Raw genomic sequence first — 22,958 nt, forward strand, 5'->3', positions numbered from 1 at the left:
GCTAAGCCTCTGCCGAAGGCATCAGCATTGGGCGCTGGTTTGAGTCCTGGTTGCTCCAGTTCTGATCCAGCTGTTGCTAATATGAAGGGGGAAGGCAGTAGAAGATGGTCCAGGTGTTTCGGCTCCTGCACCCACATTGCAGACCTGGAAGAAGCTCCTGGCTTCAGACTGGCCCAACTCTGGCCATTTGGGGAGTAAATCAGTAGATGGAAGAGCTTTCCTCTACATGCCCCCACCCGCCACAGACTTCTTTCTTGGTAACTCTGACTTTCAATAAAAATAAATAATTAAAAAAAAGAAAGGAAGGAAGGAGAAAGAAAGAAAGAAAGAAAGACAGACAGACACCTGCCCATGTCCCCATCACGCACTTGGTCCCTGCCTCTGGAGAGTTACTTCCATTAGTTCTTTGAAACAGCCTGGCCTTGCTCTGGTCCCAGGGCCTTGGACCGTGTAGTTGCACTTGCCTGACAGGCTGTTGACCCAGAGATCCGCCCAGCTCCCAGCTCCCACCCCTTTTCCTCTCAGACTTCATCTGGAGGCTACCTGTCCAGGGGGGCTTTCTCTGACCCCCTTCCCAAAAACTGCACCCCTAGCACTCCCAATTCCCTTCCCGCACCTTCTTTCTCTTTTCCCGTCATCCTTCGCACCATCTAACACGTCATGCCTTTCTGAGTCAGTTTCACATCACTAGCAGAGTGTGAGAACAGGATGTAGGCGGACATTGTGGTCTATTTCACTGCTGCAGCCCCGCATGCCTGCAGGGAGCTCTTTATTGTAAGAACACTCCAGGCTTCCTGAGGACCAGAGTAAACACTGAAGTCTTAGAGGTTCTGCATCCATGGGGGTTCCTGCAGGTGCTGTCAGGGTCACTGGCTGTGCTTCCCCCAGCTTAGGTAAACATGGGGGAGGAGCCTGGGCAGGCTTGGGGAGACCTCCATAGGCCCAGGGGGTGGAGCTGAGAAGAGCTGAGAAGTGTGGCCAGATCGCAGTCATTCACGCTAGCCTTTATGGAGCACTTACGGGGAGCAACCAGGGGAAGTTCTGGAAGAACTCAAATCTAGGGAGAGAGAGGCAAGGGTTACACTGGAGTGGGGTTGGGGGACAAGGCCTGGGCGGGTTCCCAGAGAAGGGGCTGAACATGGGAGGAGAGAATAAGTGAAACGTGTTAAGGAAGAGAAGAGGGGCTCCGCTTCCTCCTCTCTGAGGCTCATCACCTGCAAGAAGGAGCTGATCTGATGATTCTAAAGGCCCCTCTGGCCTCTGATCAGCTACAACTCTATGGTCCTTGGCCTCCCCGTCCTTGAGCTGTGCTCTGGTTTCTGCTGCCCCCTGCTGGACAGTCGTGATGGCGCCGAAGTCAATTTTGGACCTTGTTCTCCAGCTTTTCTTAGACACAGCTGCCTTTCTTCCCAAACCAGGCACACACGCACATGTGTGTGTACACAACACACCACGCCACTGGCAGTGAAAGTGAAGTTGCCACTTGCGATGTTGACATCCTATATCAGAGCACTGGTTCGAGTCCTGGCTGCTCCACTTCCAATCCAGCTCCCCCCTCATGCAGAAGATGGTTGAAATGCCTGGCTCCCAGCACCCACTTGGGAGATCCAGATAGAGTTCCAGGCTCATGACTTCAGTCTCGACCAGCACTGGTTGTTGTGGTGTTTGGGGAGTGGGTCAGAAGATGGAAGAACCACTTTTCTGTGTCATTATCCCTTTCAACTAAAAAAATTGTATGTTTTTTAAAAAATAAACTTTTGGGGGACTGGTGCTGTGGTGTAAGGTGTACCAGCTCAAGCTGTCATTTGCAGTGCAGCATTCCTCATGGATGCTGGTTTGAATCGTGGCTGTTCTGCTTTGATTCAGCTCCCTGCTAATACACCTGGGAAGGCAGCAGAAGACGGCCCAAGTCCTGGGCTCCTGCACTCATATGGGAGACCTGGAAGAAGCTTCTGGCTCCTGGCTTTGTCCTGATCCATCTCTGCCATTGTGGCCATTTGCGTAGTGAACCAGTGAATGGAAGATTCTCTCTCTCTCTCTCTCTCTCTCTCTCTCTGTTCTCTTTTTTTTTTTTTTAAATATTTATTCATTTTATTACAGCCAGATATACACAGAGAGGAGAGACAGAGAGGAAGATCTTCCGTCCGATGATTCACTCCCCAAGTGAGCCGCAACGGGCCGATGCGCGCCGATCCGATGCCAGGAACCTGGAACCTCTTCTGGGTCTCCCACGCGGGTGCAGTGTCCCAATGCATTGGGCCGTCCTCAACTGCTTTCCCAGGCCACAAGCAGGGAGCTGGATGGGAAGCGGAGCTGCCGGGAATAGAACCGGCGCCCATATGGGGTCCCGGGGCGTTCAAGGCGAGGACTTTAGCCGCTAGGCCACGCCGCCGGGCCCTGTTCTCTTTTCTGCCCCCCTCTAACTCTGCCTTCCAAATACATATAAATCTTGTTTTAAAAGTAAGCTTTAGGGGCCTGGCTAAAGTCCTCATCTTGCATGTACTGGGATCCCATATGGGTGCTGGTTTGTGTCCTGTATGCTCCACTTGTGCCTGAAAAAGAAGTCAAGGATAGACTCCGGGCCTGGCACGATAGCATAGTGGTTAAAGTCCTTGCCTTGAACGTACCATGATCCCATATGGGTGCCTGTTTGTATCCTGGCAGCCCCGCTTCCAATCTAGCTCCCTGCCTGTAGCCTGGGAAAGCAGTCAAGGATGGCCCAAAGCCTTGGGACCCTGCACACACTTGGGAGACCTGGAAGAAGCTCCTGGTTCCTGGCTTTGGATTGGCTCAGCTCCAGTTGTTGCGGCCGCTTGGGGAGTAAATCATTGGACGGAAGCTCTTCCTCTCTGTCTCTCCTCCTCTCTGTATATCTGACTTTCCAATAAAAATAAATAAATCTTAAAAAAAAAAAAAGGATGGCCCCAAACTCTTGGGACCCAGCACTTGTGTAGAAGATCCAGAAGAAGCCCCTGGCTCCTGACTTTGGATTGGCTCAGCTCCAGCTGTTGCGGCTGCTTGGGGAGTGACCCATTGGATGGAAGATCTTTCTATTTCTCCTTCTCTCTGTAAATCTACCTTTCCAATAATAAATAAATAAATCTTTTAAAAGTAAGCTTTGGGATGAAGAGGAAATTAGAATGTTTTCATTTGGATCTTTATTGGTGGTCATGCAGATAAATTCATTGGTCAAAACATGCTAAGTGAGTCCGGGGTGATAGCCTAGTAGCTAAAGTCCTCACCTTGCATTTGCTGTGATCCCATATGGGCACTAGTTTGTATCCCAGCTGCTTCACTTCTCATCCAGCTCCCTGCTTGTGGCCTGTGAAAGCAGTGGAGGACGGCCCAAAGTTTTGGGACCCTGTACCCGCGTGGGAGACCCAAAGGATGCTTCTGGCTCCTGGCTTTGGATTGGCTCAGCTCTGACCATTGTGGCTACTTGGGGAGTGAAACAGCAGATGGAAGATCTTTGTCTCTTTCTCTCTGTAAATCTGCCTTTCCAATAAAAATTTAAAAAATCTCGTAAAAAATGACATACCAGGGACATCTAGGTAAAAAGCTTCCCGAGAGTACGCCTGGCTCCCCGGCTTCCCCCTCAGCTCCCGCAGCTGTTTCCGCAGCAGGCTGGGCCCTGCGACCCGACAGCCCACTGGCTTCTGTTCAAATCCCGCTTGCCTCTCTGCCAGGCCCTCCACTGCTCGGGTCGTCGGACACGGGATGGAGTGAGTCCCACCGGCCGGAAGGGCTCGCGGGGTGACGGCCACAGCTGGCTGCTATCGCACTGATAAGAGCTCCAGGCCGGGGCGCGTGTGCGCGCGGCCGCGAGGTGGCGCACAAGGCTGCGCGCGTCGGAGCTCCGGGCGCTGGGGCAGGCCGGGCGGGCAGAGGCGGCGGGCGCTTCCCCCTGGCCTTTCTCAGGCATCACCTCTGGCCCGACCCGTGGCAGGTCGGAGGCGGCCGTGGGCCCAGGCTCGAGTCTCTGATGAAAAGATCACGGGGGTTGGACAGCAACCCCAGAGGGGGCGCTCTCCCCCAATCCCAGGCTACAGATGGGAAAACTGAGGCGCAGTGAGCGGTTCAAGGACCCGGAGCGCACGGCCGGCGGGCGGTCAGGGCTCCTGCCCTTGCCTCCGCTCCTCGCCTCCGATCAGCGACAGGACTCTGGGGTCCCGCCCCCAACACAGGCAGCTTTTCCTCTCGGGAGTGCTCTGGACCTCCCCTTCCCCCAGCCTCCCGGTTTCTTGTCAAAACTTCCTGCCTTGGCGAGGGCCCGAGTTCCCACCCCCTTCCTGCCCCCCGCCCCTGCGCGCCCCTCCCCGCCTGGCGTTCCAGCCTCCCCGCCGCCGCCGCCGCCACTCGCTGCGCAGTCAGGCCGGGGCTTCTCTACGCAGGGGCTCTCCCCTTGTCCTCCACTCCCGCTGGCCCGCAGACCCCTGAGGCTCTCCCCACCTCCCCAACAGGTGAGTGATGCAGCCGTGCAGACCCCAGGCTCCACACCACACTGGAGTTGGAGACGTCCCCACCCACAGGGGAGTGGGGGGAAAAGAGGGACAGGAAAGGAGGGAGAGAGGGAGCCAAGGGGAGGACTGGAAGGGGGATGTTGTCCATCCTAATGACACCTGGTGGCTTGGAAGCTTGGGGCATGGACTTGGCAGCCCCGGGGCAGTCTTTGGTCTGCAATCCCCTGCACCCAGAGCTGGTGGCAGAAGGAGGGGACACCCTCTGTTGGCAGGGACAGCGCCAAGAACGGCCACCTTGGCGGGAAGGCTCCTGAGCTGCCGCCTGGTTTCTGCAGCTCCCCCTGGCTGTGGGGCCTTGATCCAGACACTTGACCTCTGTGTCCCAGTTTCTATTGGAGGAATGTCCCCAAGAGGCCGGGTGTGAGGCAGGAGGGGTGGTACCTAGCTCCAGCTCCCAGCCTGTCTGGCCCACCTGTGGTACTGGCCATGCCTGGGAGGGACCCTCTCCCAGGCTGTCACCCCAGTCTAGCTGTTGGCTCAGGGTTTGTGAAGCCAGTGCCCTTGGCCATGACCAGCGGCAGGGTTCACAGGCAGGCTGCGCCGTCCCTCACTCACTGCCCCCATGTCCGGCCTCTCGTAGTAATGGATTCTTGGCTCCCCTGGTCTGGCCCTTTTATGAGCAGCCTCTGCCGGGGCTGTGCTGTGACCCCGGTCCCCGGGGACAGGAACAACTTGTGCTGGCCTGAAGTTCCCAGGCTCAGCCAGACCTCAGCTCCAGACAGCCTTACACAAAGGGCTCAGTCCTGGGCTCGGGGTTGGGGGCCATATGGCCTGAATGACACTCACAGCCCCACTCCAGGCCATGGTATGGGACCCGCGTGGGGGCGTGGGAGCCAACACTTGGTGGGGCGGGTAGGGCTCTCCCACCTCTGAGGCCTCCCCTGTCTACCTGCTCTTCCCCACTGCCCTTGGGGCTTGCTTGCCCTGCACTTGGAGCTGGGCTGGCCAGGCCTGGCCCTCTGCATCCTCTGCCCTCACTCTGAGGCAATACCAAGCACTGGCATCTGCTTCTCCATGCCTCCCCCAACCCCGTCCCAACATTCCCTATCAGGCTTTCTCAGGAGGGGACACTCTTTCCGCCAGGCAGAGCCAGGCAGCTCCATGCAGCAGCAGGAAACCTGGAGAGAGATAGAGCACCCACTGCCAGGCAGAGCCTCCTGGGTGCCTGGCGCTGTCAGCACTCACCTAGCCCTGGGAGGGTGCTGGCTCCTGCACCGACCCATGGGAGAAGCCACAGGAAGGAGGAAAGAAGGCAGGGAAGGGAAGAAAGAGATGGAGCCAGAGGTGACACAGACACGGAGACCAGACTTGAAAACAACATGACCCATGCAGGCTTTGGAGAGGCAGACCTAGGAGAGGAAAGCAGCAGAGAACCTGAGAGGGAAGGAAAGGCAGGTGTGGTGGAGAAGAGATCGAGTCAGGAGGGGAAGGGGAACCCCAAGCGGGCAGCAGGCCAGCAGGCAACCCAGGCTCCTGTACCCGGCACATCTGGACCAAACCCCTGTCCTGCCAGAGGTTGACTCTGTGGCTGGAGTGGGGTGGGGCAAATCACTCACTTCCCCTCTCCCCGCCCAGGCTTTTTGTTCACCCACAAAACAAATGGGAGGTGCAGTGGTATCTATTTTGTTGCCCTGCGGGTGGAGAGAATGGACACACAAGAGCTGGCACACAGCGTAGGCTTCACGAGGGTGCACTCCATCCTCACAGCCACAGTGTCAGGGCACAGGGCTGGAGCAACAGCACCAGGCTGGAATTGTGGGTGGGGGGCTTCTGCTTGGGGGAACCAGCTGCTTAGGTGAGGAGGAGGCCTGTGGAGTGGACAGTGAGGGGCATGGTTCCCAGCCAGGGCACGCCCACCAGCAACCAGGTGAGTCAACGCCTTGCGTTAAGTCACACTGTGTGCTACATCACCCCTGGAAACTCAGAGACCAGGAAGGCAGGCCTGCAGCTGCCTGGGCTTCATCCAGTCGGGCAGTTCTGTCTGAATTCCTCCTTCTCCCATTCCCCTCCCAGTTGAGTGGAGCTGGAAAGGGTTTTGGAGCAGATTAGTGCTTGGTGACCGTCCACCATGTGCCATGTGCCTGGGTGCTAGGTGCTCCGAGAGGCTGGGGTGCCCTGATGGGGAAGGTGGAGAAGCACCTCCCCGGTGAATCCTCAGCCCAGCGAGGCTGACAGATCTCAATGAAAACACAGCTCACCGAGTGTGAGCTGGGAGGGGACAGCCGGGGTTATCCAGGCCCATTAGCAGGGCTCTGGGGATATGGAGAGGGATGGGATTCCAGCCTGGTGGGAAACAGGGCCTTCTGACATGGGTTATCTGTCATCAGGCTACGCAGTACAGGGCTGTAAAAATCCTTGGGTGGCACCTAAAGCAGGGACTCAGTGGCGGGAAGCACACTGGCTAGGGTGTGGGGGAGGCGCAGGGCCATGCCCAGGTCCAAGTGTGTAGCTACCTCAGGGCAGAGTTGCTGTGGGAGGACTGGGTAGGGCCGCAGCCACTGAGCCAGCTTTGTGGGAGAGGGTGGGTGCCACCTGGGCAAGCCGGCGTGGCCTGGACACAGGTGGCTGTGTATGGTAAGAGGGCTGGTGGGTGGGACAGTGGGCCATCCATGCAGTGTAATGGGAGCTAGGGGACTGGCCCCAAAGTGCCCTTCTCTGCCCATGTGAGGAACCACAGAGAATGGTATAGAGGAAATGGCTGGAGCAGAGCCGTGCCTCGGGAAGGTAATCTACAGGTGGGGTGAGCAAGGTTGGGGGGTTGCTGCTCCCTGGCCACTGATCCCAGGGGTCTCCCCCTGCCTGCTGTTTCATCCTTGGAGGTAGATTCCAATTTCCATTGCTCAGTAGCCCCTGAGAAAGTCATGTTGCCCGAGGCCTGGGAGAGGGTGGCAGCGGTGGCGTCAGCCTCAGCCAGGCGCGCGCCGGGCGCTCAGTGATTCAGAAGGCCTGCCGTTTTCGCTGCTTCCTGATGAGTAAACAGGTTGGAGCGAAGACCCTCCAGCCTCTGTTTCCTGCGCCACAGAGAGCACCCGGCCAGCCCCTCACCCCTGCCCCCTTCCTGCCCGGCCTCTAGAGCACACACGCAGGCTTCCTGTCCCTCCATCCGGCAGACATGCCTAGCGTGCCGAGGGCCCGACTGGTCGGAGGCGGGGCTGTGGACTTGCGTGGACGCGTGTGTGCACATGTGTACCACATGGCATAGATCCACGGTGGCTGCTGTTGCCTGCTTCTCCTTGCGTACTGGCATCTGGCAAGTCCTGGGACCAGAATCTCACCAGCAGGGTGGGAAGGACCACGTGGTCCTTGGGCCATCCTTTGCTGCTTTCCCAGGCCATAAACGGAGCCAGATTGGAAGTAGTGCAGCTGGGACTTAAACCAACGTCCATATAGGATGCTGGCACCACTGGTGGAGGCTTAGCCCACTATGCCATGGCACCAGCCCCTAGTTTCCATTTTTATAGATGTGGAGATGGAAGCTCCCAGGGTGCATGTTACATGCTGTGTCATCCAGCTTGTCAGTGACACAGACAGGACTAGCGCTTGGGGACCCTGAGATGGGAACAGAGAGTGAGAAACAGGAGAGTAGGCAGGGGCAGGAGCCGTTGTGGGGACCTGTGGCTGGGGGAGCTGAATCCAGGCATCCCGCTGCAATCAACCGCCCTTGGCTTCAGGACGCACCTGGCCGGCAGCCCATCATGCTGGGGGATCAGATTCTCAGGGGAGCTGGGCCCCCTCCCAGCCCCACTTCCTCTTTCTCTTGTCAGCATTTTGCAGCCCCGGTCCCATTCCCGGATCATCCTGGGGGTTCTTCAGGGGAGAAAAAAAAAAAAGAAAAGAAACCAACGCACACAAAAAAACAGAGAGTGAGCAAGGAGAAATAATTTTTCCTGGAATCAATCCCCCGAGGGCACGGCAGCGCCAAGGGTGGGCTCGGAGGAGGTGGGAGCCTGGATGCTGCTGCGGAAACTGCTGAGATGCACTGAGCGACTGCATTCATTTCTGAGCACCTTGCAGCTCTAAGCCCATTCTCCATGTTCATTACCCAACACAGCCGCCAAGGCATGGAGATGCTCACACCTCCCTCCTCTTTTGGAGACGAACCGCCCCCCACCAGCTAGGATTCACCAGCTGGGAAGGGTCTGGTGGGGGTGGGGGCAGGGAAAAGGGGATGCCAAAACTCAAGCGCCATTCTAGGGCACATCACTTTCCAAAACAAGCTGGGAAGTCCCTTCTGGTGTCTCATTCCAGTCAATTCCACTTTCTCTGCACTCTGCAGTAGTGGAAATGGGGTGGGGGAGTCCTCTGCTATCTTGCTATCTGGCAGGAGCTTGTCCCCACCCCTGGAAGCCCCCAGACCTCCTTCTAGGAGGCCTGGGGTGCAGGGTGAGTGGAGGCGGCCCCATGCCAGACTGCCGAGATGAGCAGGGAGGGAGAGCTGGGTTGGGCGCTGTGTAGGCGTGCTGGGCCACAGGGCAGGGATGCTGGGATTCCAGGGCCTGGCCAGGAGCCCGGGCCATCGCATCTTGGAGGTGGAGGAGAGAGAAGCAGCTTAATCAAGATGCAAAAGCTTCTGGTTCCCACGGCTCTGAGGGGCTCTGGCAACAGCCCCTCCCCTTCCCCTGCCCAGCCCCCTGCCAGCTCCGCACCACCAGCTTCCTTTCTGGGTGCCATCAGGAGACCCGTGCCCTGCCCTGGCTTTGGACCCCATTTCCAATGATTGGCTCTGTGGTCCTTGCCAGGCAGGTTACCACTCCTTGGGCTGCTCGCTCTGAGTGATGCGGACGGTGCTGGCCACTGCCGAGGGCTGCTGTGCACCTGGACACGAGATGATGCATGTTGGTCACCTGTGCCCTGCTTGTCCCAGCATGGCAGAGACGGGCCTGCATGCATGCTGTGAGAGCATGTGTGAGAGTTGGGGTGTGCGTCTCTGGAGCCCGAGATGGGACTGAGTGCAGGATGGAGGTTGAGTAAGGGAAGCTGAAACCAGGTGGGGGTGGGGGGTGAGCAGCAAAGAACCTGCAGAGGGGAACTCGGGGCCACTCTAGTCAGTGTGTGGAACCAGGAGCCATCTGACCCACCCTCCTTGAGGGCTAAGTGTCATCACAGGAGGGCACTTCTGGGATGGATGCAGGTTCAGGGAGAGAGGTCCTGGGTCCCAGAAGGGCCACGCCAAATCCTGCCTCCCCTGCCCGAACCTCATCCCATCTTTTCCTTGCGGGCGACCACCTACTGCTGGTCTCGCCTGACCCTGCGCTTCCAGCCCGGCCAGCCTGGCCAGCTGATGCCTCCTCCGCATTCCGGGCCCCACCTGAGGACCTCCGGGGACAAACCTCAAGGCCACCCCCACCTACAGCTAGCTGGAACCAGAGGGGTTGGGGCTAGAGTCAGCCCCTGTGTCTCCCTCCTCCTTCTGGTCCTTCTCAGAGCCCACAGGAAGTTTCCTTTAGGAAGTGTTTGCCCAGGGACATGGGCTCCCACTCAGGACTTGGAAACAGGGAGTGATGTTGACCATGGGTTACAGGGACAGATCCAGGGTAGACCCAGAAGGGGGAAGTCTGTGCATGCACCCTTGGGAAATGGCTCCAGAAATGTGGCTCCAGAATGGTTGAGCTGGAGGACAAGGGCTGGGGAAGGTCCAGGAAGGGAGAAGTGTGGGGGTGTTTGGAGGGCTTGGGGCCAAGCACATCTGAGGTGGGGACAGGACAGGGCGCCCTGCAGGTGGGCACCAAGGAGGTGCTGAGAGCACGGTAGTAATGGAAGGGGCTGCTGGGGACACTGAAAGAAGCATCTTGTCTGGGAAGGTGATATGTGCGGTGATGTGGAAGTGGTGCATTGGGAGACACTATGGGGGCATCAGAAGGGCACACCTGACTAATGGCCTGGCTGAGTCGTCTGGTCCCTGTCCAATGGGCCACCACAAAGAAGCTCCTGGGACACCCCCCCATTCTCACAGGCACCACTCCCTGTTTGCAGGACATTGTCAGGCTCATCTGAATGCCTCAAGTCCCTGCTGGTGAGTTGCTGGGGGCTGTCAGGGGTGGGAGGAAGCTCTGGGAAGGCTTAGAGGTGGAGGTGGCTATGTGGGGGGCCAAGGGGGCAACTGTGCTGGACTGAGGGCCTGCAGGGCCAGTCAGGGGCAGCCCTGTGGATGGAAGGGATACACTGGGCTGGGGGGAGGAGGGAAGGTGGGTGGACGGCAGTGGGTGAGAAGGAGTTAAGCTGTGAGCCCCTCCTCACTCTCAGGCCTGCAGGGAAGGAGTGGGCTGGCAGGATCAGAGCTGAGAGCCTGTGAGGACCCTGGGAGTGCGTGGGTGGGGGGTGGGGTGGGGCCGGCAGCAGGCATTCCAAAGATACTCAGGGGGGTAAGGGGCCAGCAATCATGACCTTTCTTCTTGGAGAAATTATAAGCAGATGTCGGCAGTACCTCAGGGAAGCAGTGAGCAGGAGCCAGGGCCAGTTTCAGGAACGCTAACTGGAGCCCCCGTGGAGCTGGCCACAGGGCCAGTCCTCAATGGGGAGCAGGGCTCGGGGGTACAGCCTGCAGAACAGCCTCTTCTCACCCATGGGTGAGCCCAGGGCTGCGCAACATAGACTGGACTGCGTGGATCAGGTGGGCAGCAGAAGGAGGGAGCTCTTCCAGACATGTAGGCCAGGTGGGGCACCTGTGCAGGCTTGATTTCCGTGGTGGGGGGGGTCACCTGGGCAGCTGACATTCAGCAAGTCACCTCTGAACATCCCCAGCATGAGAAAGTCCCTGACTATCTGCTGCAATCAGCAATGGCACAAGCCCCTAGCCAACGCACCCCACCTTTCTTCTCACTGAACTTGGAGCAGGGGTCCCTCCATCCCCACTCCTACCACCACAGAGCAGCATCTGCTCATGGCGGTTTGGATCCTGCCTGCTTGTGTCATTCATGATGGGGAGCTTACCACTCGCAGCGATGGAAAATTCCATGAGTGGAAATTCTTCTCAGGAAACTCAAGTCTCTTCACTCCCTTGGTTCTGATTTCACACAATGGGGAGGGATGAAGGACACAGAGTTTCTGTCCCTAGAGACCTTCCCCAGGGGACAGGCACTGGCATGGTGGTGTGTGGATGGATGGTACTGGGTTGGGGGTGGTACGAGCTGAGGGACAAGCATTGCCCATGCAGGAGTGAGGTCAGTGGACGGAGGTGGCAGGCGTGCCTTTCTGCATGCCCATTGCGCACATCTATGCAGACACCGTCCTCCGGGCTGCTGCTGGCCGCAGCGTCCCCCCACCTGCTCCTGGCCTGGCCCTGTGGCCATCCTGTGAATGTCGCCGGCACTGTTTCGCCTGCTCCTCCTGGCCCTGGGTGCGGGCCTGGCCACAGCTCTCAATCCCACGGATCCCAATGTGTGCAGCTTCTGGGAAAGGTGAGAGGGGTGTCCTCCTTTCTTTCCCTACTTGTTCTTTCTGGGTGGGGCCCCTCTCCCTGGATCTTCCTCTTGCTTCCCTTCCTCATTCCAGCCCTTTCCTTCCTTGCTCTGATTCTGTCTTTGTCTCTGACCTTCGCCTCAGTGTGTGTCCTGTCCCTGGTCCCTGTGGGATCGTAGGATAGAGGGCCCTTTCATTGTGGGACTGTAGGTGGACGCCTCTCATTGTGGAACAAGCAGGGTGGGGCTGAGCCCAGGAAGGGAGCTGGAGCTGATGGGACATGGCAGAATCTGTAAGAGATGCTTCCTTTCTGGGATGGGTGTTGTGGTGTAGTAGGTTAAGATGTTCACCTGCCATATGGGAGTGCTCAGTTCCCATCCTCACTCCTCCACTTCCAATACAGTTTCCTGCTTATTGCTCCTGGGAGGCATTACATGGTAGCGCAGGTACCTGGGATCCTGCCACCCATTGGGAAGACTGGATAGAATTTCAGGCTGTTGCACACATTTGGATGGAAGATTTCTCTCTGTGTCATTCTAGCCTTTCAAATAAATGTATTTTTAAAAAGATTCATTTACGTATTTGAGAGTGACAGAGGACACACACACATGCTGGTTCACTCCCCAGATGGTCTTAATGGCCGGAACTGGGCTGGTCTGAACCCAGGGGCCTCTTCTTGGTCTTCCACGTGAGTGCACGGTCCCAAGGCCTTGGGCCATCCTCTGCTGCTTTCCCAGGCCACCAGCAAGGAGCTGGATGGGAAGTAGAGTAGCCAGGACTCGAATCATCTCCCATATGGAATGCTGGCATTGATGGCAGTGGCTTTACTCGCTGTACCACAATGCTGGCTCCTCAAATATTTTTCAAAATTAAAGAAGAAACTGTGAGCTCCATCTCCATCAGCTGGGTCCAGAAGTCAGTTGCAGTCATCCAAGGAGGGGGAGGAGGGAACAATGGAAGGCTCAGGCTCAGTGGGGGATAAGTGGGGATGGGGTTGAGGGGGGTGTCCAGGAAGAGTCCAGTTCTGGGGGGAGTCCTTCAAACAGGAGAGGGAGTGGGATGGGGTTCCATGGCAGGTTGTGGGGAGTAAGTCCGAATCGTGGGGTACTAACTCCCTACATGGCCGGTTCCCTGGCCCCTGCTTCCTGCTGTGTCCTGCACCAGCTCAGGCCTCCTCTGCCCTGTTCCCTGTCTCCACAGCTTTACTACTACCAGCAAGGAGTCCCAAACTCGCCCCTTCAGCCAACTCCCTTCAGAGCCCTGCAGCCAGCCCTGGGCGAGCCCCCATTCCTGCCCCAGGCCCACGTGAGTGCCCCTTTCTCTCCTCGAACAGCAGGGCAGCTGGGTCACTGCCTTAGCCTGGCCTGGCCCTCTGCATCCTCCTTTTCTGAGAGCCTTTCGAGATTAAAGGAGATGCTCATTTCTGCTATGGTGTATGTTGGGATGTGGGGGTGTGCATGTGTGGCACATTGTATCTGCATGTCCAGGATGTATTTGGGGGTGTGCACATGTGTGGAGCATGCACATGTGGCATATTGCATGTATCCAGGATGTGTGTATGCGTGACATGTTGTATGTATGTGTACATGCTTGGGATGTATGTATGTCCAGGATGTGTGTATGGGTGTATGAACATGTATGTGTGGGTATGCACTTGTGGTATATTGTATGTATATGTGGGTGTGTGCACATGTGTCGGTATGCACACCCGCCATGCTGTATGTGTGTGCGTAGGGGGACAGGGTGGGAGGCAAGCAAGTAATAAGCACCCGAGCCCCCCATCCCAGAGTGTGTGCCGAAGAGGACTGTTGGATCCTGGGCTCGCAGTGCTGAGGGCCACCTTCTGGGTGTGTCCAGGGTTGTCTACCGGACCGTGTACCGTCAGGTGGTAAAGACGGACCACCGCCGGCGCCTCAGATGCTGTCAGGGCTACTACGAAAGCAACGGGGCTTGTGTTCGTGAGTTCTGTGTTGGGCCAGGACGTGGGATAGGGAGGGGGACTCTCCAGGCTTCTGGGTCCTTCCTACCCCCACCAGGTGGGGCTACTGTGGTGTCGCCTCCCCTTCTCCCTCCTGTGCACCCTGTCCAGCCTGGCCCTGGGGGACCTGGTCAGCATTACCCTCTCACTGTCAGGCTTCAGGGATAGGGAGGGGGCTAGCAGCAGGGGCAGCAGCATCTTGTCATTCACACCCATCTCTACCCCAGCGCTCTGTGCCCACGAGTGCGTCCATGGCCGCTGTGTGGCCCCCAACCGGTGCCAGTGTGTGCCAGGCTGGCGAGGTGATGACTGTTCCAGTGGTGAGTGGCTGGTAAACCCAGGGGGTGGCCTCCTTGGCCAGAGTGCAGGGGCTGGGGTGATGATGATGCGGCAGAGGGGGTGGGGTGGGAGAGCCACAGTGCTCAGGGCAGCTCTGGTGGCCTTATTCTACCCTCCTCATCCCGCAGAGTGTGCCCCGGGAGTGTGGGGGCCACACTGCAACAAACCCTGCAGCTGTGGCAACAGCAGCACCTGTGACCCCAAGAGTGGGGTGTGTTCCTGTCCCTCGGGCCTGCAACCCCCGGCCTGCCTCCAGCCGTGCCCTGCTGGCCACTATGGCCCTGCCTGCCAATTCAGCTGCCAATGTGAGGGGGCGCCCTGTGACCCCCAGACAGGAGCCTGCGTCTGCCCTCCAGGGAGAACAGGGCCCAGGTACACGATGGGGTGTGTGTGTGTGTGTGTGAACAATACACTGAGGTCATGAGGTGACAGATACGGGGCTGTGTGAGGACCCAGGCAGTGCACTGGGGGCGTGCACAAGAGGTCATGCTCCTAACCACAAGCTGAGACTTGAGGGACATACTGACCCCTCTGTGAGCTTGTCCAGCTGCAAGAGCTACTGGTAAGGCATCAGGAGGTTGGATGTGGGAGCAGGCTGTTGGATGAGGCTGAGATCATGGAGTGGGGGTTGTTGTAAGGTGGCATGCAGGGTAAGCTGGGGAGTTATAGGAGGAAGTAGGCATGCCAGTGGCCGAGCTCTCTGGAGCCCCCTGGCACAGAGAAGCCACTGGAAGCACAAGAGCTCCTCTGGGGTGACAGCGTGGATAAGGCTGAGCAGGTGGAGTTGGGGCTTCCTGGGAAATAGATGTACTGCCCCTGACACCTGCTGGTGCTGGGTGTCCCTGGCAGTCCCTGGCCTGGCTATTGGGACCCTGGGACTTGAGTCATTTCTGGCAGGCAAGACTGGTGTCGGCCTGGATCCTCAGTTCAGGCTCTTCTCTTTATGTGGGCATTGTGAGGAGCGGCCAGCTCTGGGTGGGCCAGAGGGCAGGTGGGCAGTACCCTATTTGTCCACACTAATCCCCGGCCCCTTTGTCTGGCAGCTGTGACGTGCCCTGTCCCCATGGCTCTACTGGCTACTTCTGTCCCATGACCTACCCCTGCCAAAATGGGGGCATCTACCAGCCCCAGGAGGGCTCATGCAGTTGCCCACCCGGTTGGATGGTATGAGAGGGGAATTTGGGAGTTTTGGTAGGGGTCCCGGGAGAAGAGGAGGGATGAGGTGTGGGCACCCTGGGGCCAGGAGAGGTTGGAGGCTCTGTACACCTGTCGCCCCCACAGGGTGTTATCTGCTCCTTGCCCTGCCCAGAGGGCTTTCACGGACCCAACTGCTCCCAGGAATGTCGCTGCCATAATGGCGGGCTCTGCGACCGGTTCAGTGGGCAGTGCCACTGTGCTCCGGGCTACACTGGGGATCGGTGAGTGGCGGCGGTGGTGCCGGCAGGAGGAAGGGGAGTGTGGCGGGAGAGGAGGAAGGACGTGGCTGGACTCACTTACCGAGTTCCTAGGTGTCGTGAGGAGTGCCCGGTGGGCCGCTTCGGGCAGGACTGCGCTGAGACGTGCGACTGCGCCCCTGGCGCCCGCTGCTTCCCGGCCAACGGCGCGTGTCTGTGCGAACACGGCTTCACCGGGGACCGCTGCGCCGAGCGCCTCTGCCCCGACGGCCGCTATGGCCTCAACTGCCAGGCATCCTGCACCTGCCACCCTGAGCACAGCCTCAGGTGCGTGGCTAGAACAGTGGCCCGAGGGTGGGGGAAAGGGGAGGTCTGGCAGTGGCGCTCCGGGGATCCCCAAAGGCGGAATAGGGCGCAGGTTTTGGGGCGGCGCAGTCTGGGTTCCCGGTACTCTACTTGCCTCCCTGTTGGGCGCCTGACTGCTGAGCCGCACCTCGTGGAGGGGTCGGGGAGGCCTGCCTGCCGGTCCCGCCTCAGACCGCTGGGCGCGTCCTGCCTTGGCCCCACAGCTGTCACCCGATGAGCGGAGAGTGTTCGTGCCTGCCGGGCTGGGCAGGCCTGCACTGCAACGAAAGCTGCCCGCGGGACACGCACGGCCCAGGCTGCCAGGAGCACTGTCTCTGCCTGCACGGCGGAGTCTGCCTGGCCGACAGCGGCCTCTGCCGATGCGCGCCTGGCTACACGGTGAGGCGCGCCCCGCTGCCAGGAATGGAAGGGGATGAGGGGGAGGCCCGCCCGCTGCTCTCACCCTGGCGCTCTCCCGCTTCCAGGGCCCGCACTGCGCCAGCCCCTGTCCCCCTGACACTTATGGGGTCAACTGCTCAGCGCGCTGCTCGTGCGAAAATGCCATCTCCTGCTCTCCCATTGATGGCACGTGTGTCTGCAAGGAAGGTAATGGGAGTGGGGTGGCGGGGAGGGGGGCGATTCCGCCGGCAGGGCCACGGCGGGGTAGGGGTGAGGGTGGACAGGGAAGGGCTAAGGGGAGGGGAGAGGTTGAAGGATAAGGGTGGAGCTTACTGGGCGGCAGCTGGGAGGTGGGAAAATGTCCAGGCTGCTTCCTTCCTGGAATATCCGCTTTGCTTTTCTTCAACCACCAAGATCCCACTGGTCCCTAGAGGTCCCGCCCGAATGTGCCTGGAGAGGGGGCGTGGTGGACATGCCCCGCCCCATGCCTCCAGAAATACGCAATTGCAGCGCCAGGAGGGTGCTTCCCAGTCCTAACCTGGCTGCACCTTGAGGCTTCCTGATACAGATGTGCTCTGTTTGGCTGGCTTTATTGTCAATAACCATCAAATCCCCAGTCCCCACTACTCCCTGTTGGCTTCCGCTTGACTTGGAGAGCTCACGGAGTTAGTTAACCCCTCATGCATCTAACTTTGCAGCCATCCCTGTTGTATTAACAGAGGAGGCAGCTAAGATCCAGGATTGGGAAGGGAGGTTTGTTGCCAGAAGTCATTTAGCCTTCTGCTTAATGTCCAATACAGAGTCTGTGTGCCTGCCTTGAATGTTGCCGTCAGTGTCCCAGCTCCCAGCATAGAGCCTGGCACTGCTAGCGCCACTGTGAGCTTGATCAAGGGGGGCCCAAGTAAGTGCCTACCTGCAAGTTCCCTCCCGCAGGTTGGCAGCGTGGTAACTGCTCTGTGCCCTGTCCACCTGGAACCTGGGGCTTTGGTTGCAATGCTACCTGCCAGTGTGCCCATGAGGGAGTCTGTAGCCCCCAGACTGGAGCCTGTACATGCACTTCTGGGTGGCATGGAGCCCACTGCCAGCTGCCCTGCCCGGTGAGTGCTCACAGCCTAACTGTCTCTGCCTTGGGGAGGACTGCGGGAGTGAGCAGAGCACTGCTGGCTGATGACTCATTACCCCTCTCCTCCACTCTAAGAAGGGGAAATTCGGCAAAGCTTGTGCCAGTCGCTGTGACTGTGACCATGCTGATGGCTGCGACCCCCTGGATGGCCACTGCCTGTGCCAAGCTGGCTGGATGGGTGAGCATACTGGGGGTTTGGGTCTCAGGCCTTTGTGGAGCTGGGGGGGGGGGCGGCTGCAGCCCACAGAAAGGGTGCCAGTAAGAGCCCCTGTGGAAGAGGATGGAGTGCAGGCCAGGCTTACTCTATTGCTGTTCCCCTCAGGCACTCGTTGCCACCTGCCCTGCCCCGAGGGTCTCTGGGGAGTCAACTGCAGCAGCCCCTGCACCTGCAAGAATGGGGGCACCTGCATCCCTGAGAACGGCAGCTGTGTGTGTGCACCTGGCTTCCGAGGCCCCTCCTGCCGCCGCTGTGAGGCTCCCCACCATGCCCCACCCCCACCTCGGCTCCCACTCTGCCACCCTGCAGAGGGAACAATGCAGGGTGTCACCGAAGCCCCCCCCCCCGTCCTATCCCTCTTGGTCATCCCCTGACGCCAGTCTTTAAGTCAATCGCTGCAGGGAAGGAGAGGGGCAGATCGTGGGGTTCAGGGTGGCTCCATCCCCCCCATCACAATGCATCCCTCTCTGCCAGCCTGTCCACCGGGCCGCTACGGCAAGGGCTGTGTGCCCTGCAAGTGCAATCACCACTCCTCCTGCCGCCCCTTGGACGGCACCTGCTATTGCCTGGCCGGCTGGACCAGCCCCGACTGTTCCCAGCGTACGTACGTGGGTGCTTGTGTGTCCAGCACAGGAACCGCTGGTCGAGGTGGGGTGGGACAGGATGGGCGGCTGGGGATGTGTGAGGCTTGCTTCCCCGCTGCTGGACCCTGCCTTGATTCAGTCACTTCTCTGAACAAATTCTCATGTGACATCACCCACACGCTGGGCCTGTTCTGGAACAAACCATTCCCTGGCCTTCTGCACGGGAAATGGGGGAAGAGCGGCGGTTTTGCAGGCACAGGGGAAGTCATCAACTGGGTTTGCACGCATGCTTTATTCTGCTAGGTTCAGTTTATTTATTTATTTATTTTTTGTTAATATTTATTATTATTGGAAAGCCGGATATACAGAGAGGAGGTGAGACAGAGAGGAAGATCTTCCATCTGATGTTTCACTCCCCAAGTGAGCCGCAACGGGCTGGTGCACACCGATCCGATGCCGGGAACCAGGAACCTTTCTGGGTTTCCCACACGGGTGCAGGGTCCCAAAGCTTTTGGGCCATCCTCTCCTGCTTTCCCAGGCCACAAGCAGGGAGCTGGATGGGAAGTGGAGCTGCCGGGATTAGAACCGGCGCCCATATGGGATCCCGGTGCGTTCAAGGCGAGGACTTTGGCCGCTAGGCCATGCCGCCGGACCCTCAGTTTATTTTTAATCTATACACAGCCTTTTTCCCACATACGTATCTTGAAGATGATCATGGCAAACATTTATCTAAAAACAAAACAAAACAAAACTAGAAGTTAGGCAAATTTTGAAACAGAAAGGGAGAGGCTGTTACCATGAATAAGGCTATATGGGAGCTTCCCAGCAGGCAGGCCAAAGAGGGAAGTGGCCTTGGTCAAAAGTTTTCCATAGATGGTTGAGGCAATGCCTATTAATGATTTTACTAGGGTAGCTGGGTACCCCCGCCTCCCATATCGGAATGCCTTGGTCCCAGTCCCAAGTCTGGCTCCTGATTCTAACTTCTTGATAATGCATATCTTCTGGGAGACAGCAGGTGTGACTCAGTCCTTGGGTCCCTGTCACCTACACGGCAGACCTGACTTCTGTTTCCTGCTCCTGGCTTTGGCCTGGCCCACCGGGACACCCTGGGCCATTGGAGACACAACTGGCGAACCAGGGGACTGAATTCTGGCTCTGGAAACAAAACAATTTGCTAATGTCAGAAAGTTTTATATATTTAAAGAAAAATAACGCCTCAGATAGAATGGGCATTTAATTCTCTTTTATCTTAAAAAAAAAAAACAAAGCAAAACAAACAAACAAAAAAATGCAAACCAACTGTCCAGAGGGAGGGAGTTCAGGGTGGTCTGGAAGGCTTGGCCTATCTTGAGCTTTTGTAATGGCTGTCAGAAAGACAAGTGCAGATTCTTGGGGGACAGACAGGTGTGTGGTCTGCTTGCAAGGGTGGATTGGGGGGAAGTATCTGGGAGTTCTCAGGCAACAGATACTATTCAGAGCCTGCCCCCGCCCCTCAGCTGGGCGAGGGGGAAGCTACACTAAAGACCTTAGTGGTGCTGCTGCTGAGGGCTTGGCCATGAGGGGTGGTCCTGCCCTGCCACATAGGCCCTTGTCTCCTTAGCATGTCCCCCAGGACAGTGGGGAGCCAACTGCTCGCAACTCTGCCAGTGTCACCATGGTGGCACCTGTCACCCCCAGGATGGGAGCTGTGCCTGCCCCCCAGGTTGGACTGGACCCCACTGCTTAGAAGGTATTGATGCGAGGAGGTGGTCACACTCCGGCCCCTGTCTTAGCCCTGTGCCAAAGAGGAGCCAGAAGCTCACTCTGATCTCTGCCGGCCTCCCTGGCTATCTCTGCAGGCTGCCCTCCAGGGGTATTTGGTGCCAACTGCTCCCAGATGTGCCAGTGTGGTCCTGGAGAGAAGTGCCACCCAGAGACCGGAGCCTGTGTGTGTCCTCCCGGGCACAGTGGTACACCTTGCAGGATCGGTGAGCATTAAGCACCTCCCTTTGCCCTTTCTGCCTCTCACCCCCACCGCATCTTCTCTTCTAGGTCTCTCTCCAGCACCTGCTCGCTGGGCTCACCAGCAGAGCCAAGGTACCACCCTGAGCAACCACCTCCTCTCTTGTAGGAAGCCAGGAGACCTTCACCATTATGCCTACCTCCCCACTAGCCTATAACTCTCTGGGTGCTGTGGTTGGCATAGCTGTGCTGGGCTCCCTCGTGGTGGTCCTGGTAGCACTGTTTATCGGCTACCGTCACTGGCAGAAGGGCAAGGAGCACCAGCATCTGGCAGTGGCCTACACCAGTGGGCGACTGGATGGCTCCGAGTACGTCATGCCAGGTGAGCCGGTGTGGATGGCCCGTGGGGCCTGAATGAGCAGGCAGCTCCTGGGTACAAGTAAGTGCAGATGCAGGGGGAAGATGGGAACTGGGGAGTGGAGCGGAGGGAGGCCAAGCTACTGACCTCAGGACCCCTCGCCTCGCTCTGAGCTCCCCTTGCATTGTCACTGTCCTACAGATGTCCCTCCGAGCTATAGTCATTACTACTCCAACCCCAGCTACCACACCTTGTCACAGTGCTCCCCTAACCCGCCACCCCCCAACAAGGTTAGTATCAATGGAGGTGTGGTGGGGGAAAGGGGCTGGGCACTGACCTGCTCTTTGTTTGTTTTTTTTTTTTAAGATTTATTTTTATTACAAAGTCAGATATACAGAGAGGAGGAGAGACAGAGAGGAAGATCTTCCATCCGATGATTCACTCCCCAAGTAAGCCGCAACGGGCCGGTGCACACCGATCCGATGCCGGGAACCAGGAACCTGTTCCGGGTCTCCCACGCAGGTGCAGTGTCCCAATGCATTGGGCCTTCCTCTCCTGCTTTCCCAGGCCACAAGCAGGGAGCTGGATGGGAAGTGGAGCTGCCGGGATTAGAACCGGCGCCCATATGGGATCCCGGTGCGTTCAAGGCGAGGACTTTGGCCGCTAGGCCACGCCGCCTGGCCCATTGACCTGCTGTTTGTAAAACCCATCCTTGTGTCCCTTCCCTGTTGGCCTTGGCTGCTTTCAGGTTCCGGGTGGTCAGCACTTTGCCAACCTGCAGGCCCCTGAGCGGCCAGGTGGGGCCCATGGGCATGAGAACCACGCCACCCTGCCTGCCGATTGGAAACATCGCCATGAGCCCCCTCCTGGCTCCCTGGACCGGGGTAGGTGGCTGGAATGGAGTGTGGGGGGGGCACCTGGTGAGGACAGGCATGTGCTGGCCCCTTCCTCAGTGTATGCATGTGCAGGAGAATTCTGGGCATCAGTCCCGGATGAAGGAGTGGCTGAGGCAGGGCAGTGGGGGAGGACTGGGGGGATTAACTGCCAGCTGCAACCCCTTCCTCCTCAGGGAACAGCCGCCTGGACCGGAGCTACAGCTACACTTACAGCAACAGTAATGGCCGCGACCCATACTACAATAAAGGTGTGGGCCGTGGGGTGGGGTAGGGGGGCTATGAGGGAAGGATCCAGGACACACCCACTCCGAGTCTGACTTCTTTCCTGTATCCTTAGGGCTCATCTCTGAGGAGGGGCTGGGGGCCAGCACAGCTTCCCTGAGCAGCGAAAACCCCTATGCTACCATCCGGGACCTGCCCAGCCTGCCAGGGGGCCTCCGGGAGAGCAGCTATGTGGAGATGAAGGGCCCTCCCTCGGGCTCTCCCCCTAGGCAGCCCCTTCAGCTCCGGGACAGCCAGAGGCGGCGGTGCCATGAGTCACAGAGGGACAGCGGCACCTATGAGCAGCCCAACCCCCTGACCCCTGGTGAGTGTCCAGCAGTGGCTGGAGAGGCCTGGGAGAAAGGGGACACAGAGCCTCCCGAGGCTGCAGAGCCCTGTGGTGCACCTGCTTCAATGGTGGGCAGAGCTGGTGTCCAGGGAGGAAGAGGACAAGGCAGGTGACAGCATTGTCACAGGTTGTGAGATGAACAGGTTGAGGCAGTGAGGCACCCAGAAGCACAGCTGGTGGGAAACTGGGCTGCTTCAAGACACCTTCATCTGCTTCTCTTCTGACAGAAGAATCTGAGGCAGTTTTGGGGGAGGGAAGGGGAGGAGCCACCTGTGCATCGGCCTGTCCCCTTTGTCTGCAGACCGAGACTCCATGGGCCCCCAGCCCCCGCTGCCTCCAGGCCTGCCGCCCGGCCACTACGACTCACCCAAAAACAGCCACATTCCGGGGCACTATGACTTGCCTCCAGTACGGCACCCCCCGTCACCCCCACTTCGGCACCAAGACCGCTGAGGGGCCACTGGGGTGTAGCTGAGACCAGCACACCCACCTCCAGCTGCCTGCAGCTAAGGATGGAGCCTGATGCACCCTGCCAGGTGCAGGGAGCAGGCTGCAGGCCACGGACGCGAACTTGCGGTATGGAGGAGGACAGAGGACGTGGATGGAGAGGCGGAGCTTGACTCCCACATTTCCTTCGGAGTCAGCAGGAGAACTGGTCCCCTGTGGCCAGCTCACTGCTCCCCAAGGCCCAGGGACCCTGGGTACAGACAGAAACTGGTGGGTGTGGTGTTTCCAGATGGCTAATCCCAGATGGGTTGAAGTGTGTATCAGGTACCTGTGCTGGGCTCTGTGCACGTGTGTGCTTTCAGAGGGGTACCAGCCATGGGTCATGTCCTCAGACACCCTTTTGTCTGGA

General features: G+C 58.5%; 1 protein-coding gene across 1 annotated transcript; it reads left to right on the forward strand.

Moving 5' to 3' along the window:
* Nucleotides 1-10,490: 10,490 nt before the first annotated feature.
* On the forward strand, nt 10,491-22,882 carry PEAR1 (platelet endothelial aggregation receptor 1). Its single transcript, XM_004589046.2, has 23 exons — nt 10,491-10,533; nt 11,741-11,917; nt 13,119-13,223; nt 13,776-13,876; nt 14,124-14,216; nt 14,364-14,607; nt 15,279-15,399; nt 15,517-15,653; nt 15,744-15,956; nt 16,199-16,373; nt 16,460-16,580; nt 17,307-17,470; nt 17,572-17,674; nt 17,819-17,965; nt 18,188-18,313; nt 19,898-20,026; nt 20,136-20,264; nt 20,408-20,620; nt 20,798-20,886; nt 21,345-21,480; nt 21,666-21,740; nt 21,830-22,078; nt 22,404-22,882. The coding sequence occupies exons 2-23, from the start codon at nt 11,817-11,819 to the stop codon at nt 22,553-22,555; spliced, it is 3,123 nt and encodes a 1,040-aa protein (XP_004589103.2). The 5' UTR covers nt 10,491-10,533; nt 11,741-11,816; the 3' UTR covers nt 22,556-22,882.
* Nucleotides 22,883-22,958: the final 76 nt, after the last annotated feature.

Source organism: Ochotona princeps, chromosome 2 (genome assembly GCF_030435755.1).
Source record: "Ochotona princeps isolate mOchPri1 chromosome 2, mOchPri1.hap1, whole genome shotgun sequence".
Lineage (NCBI taxonomy): Eukaryota > Metazoa > Chordata > Mammalia > Lagomorpha > Ochotonidae > Ochotona > Ochotona princeps.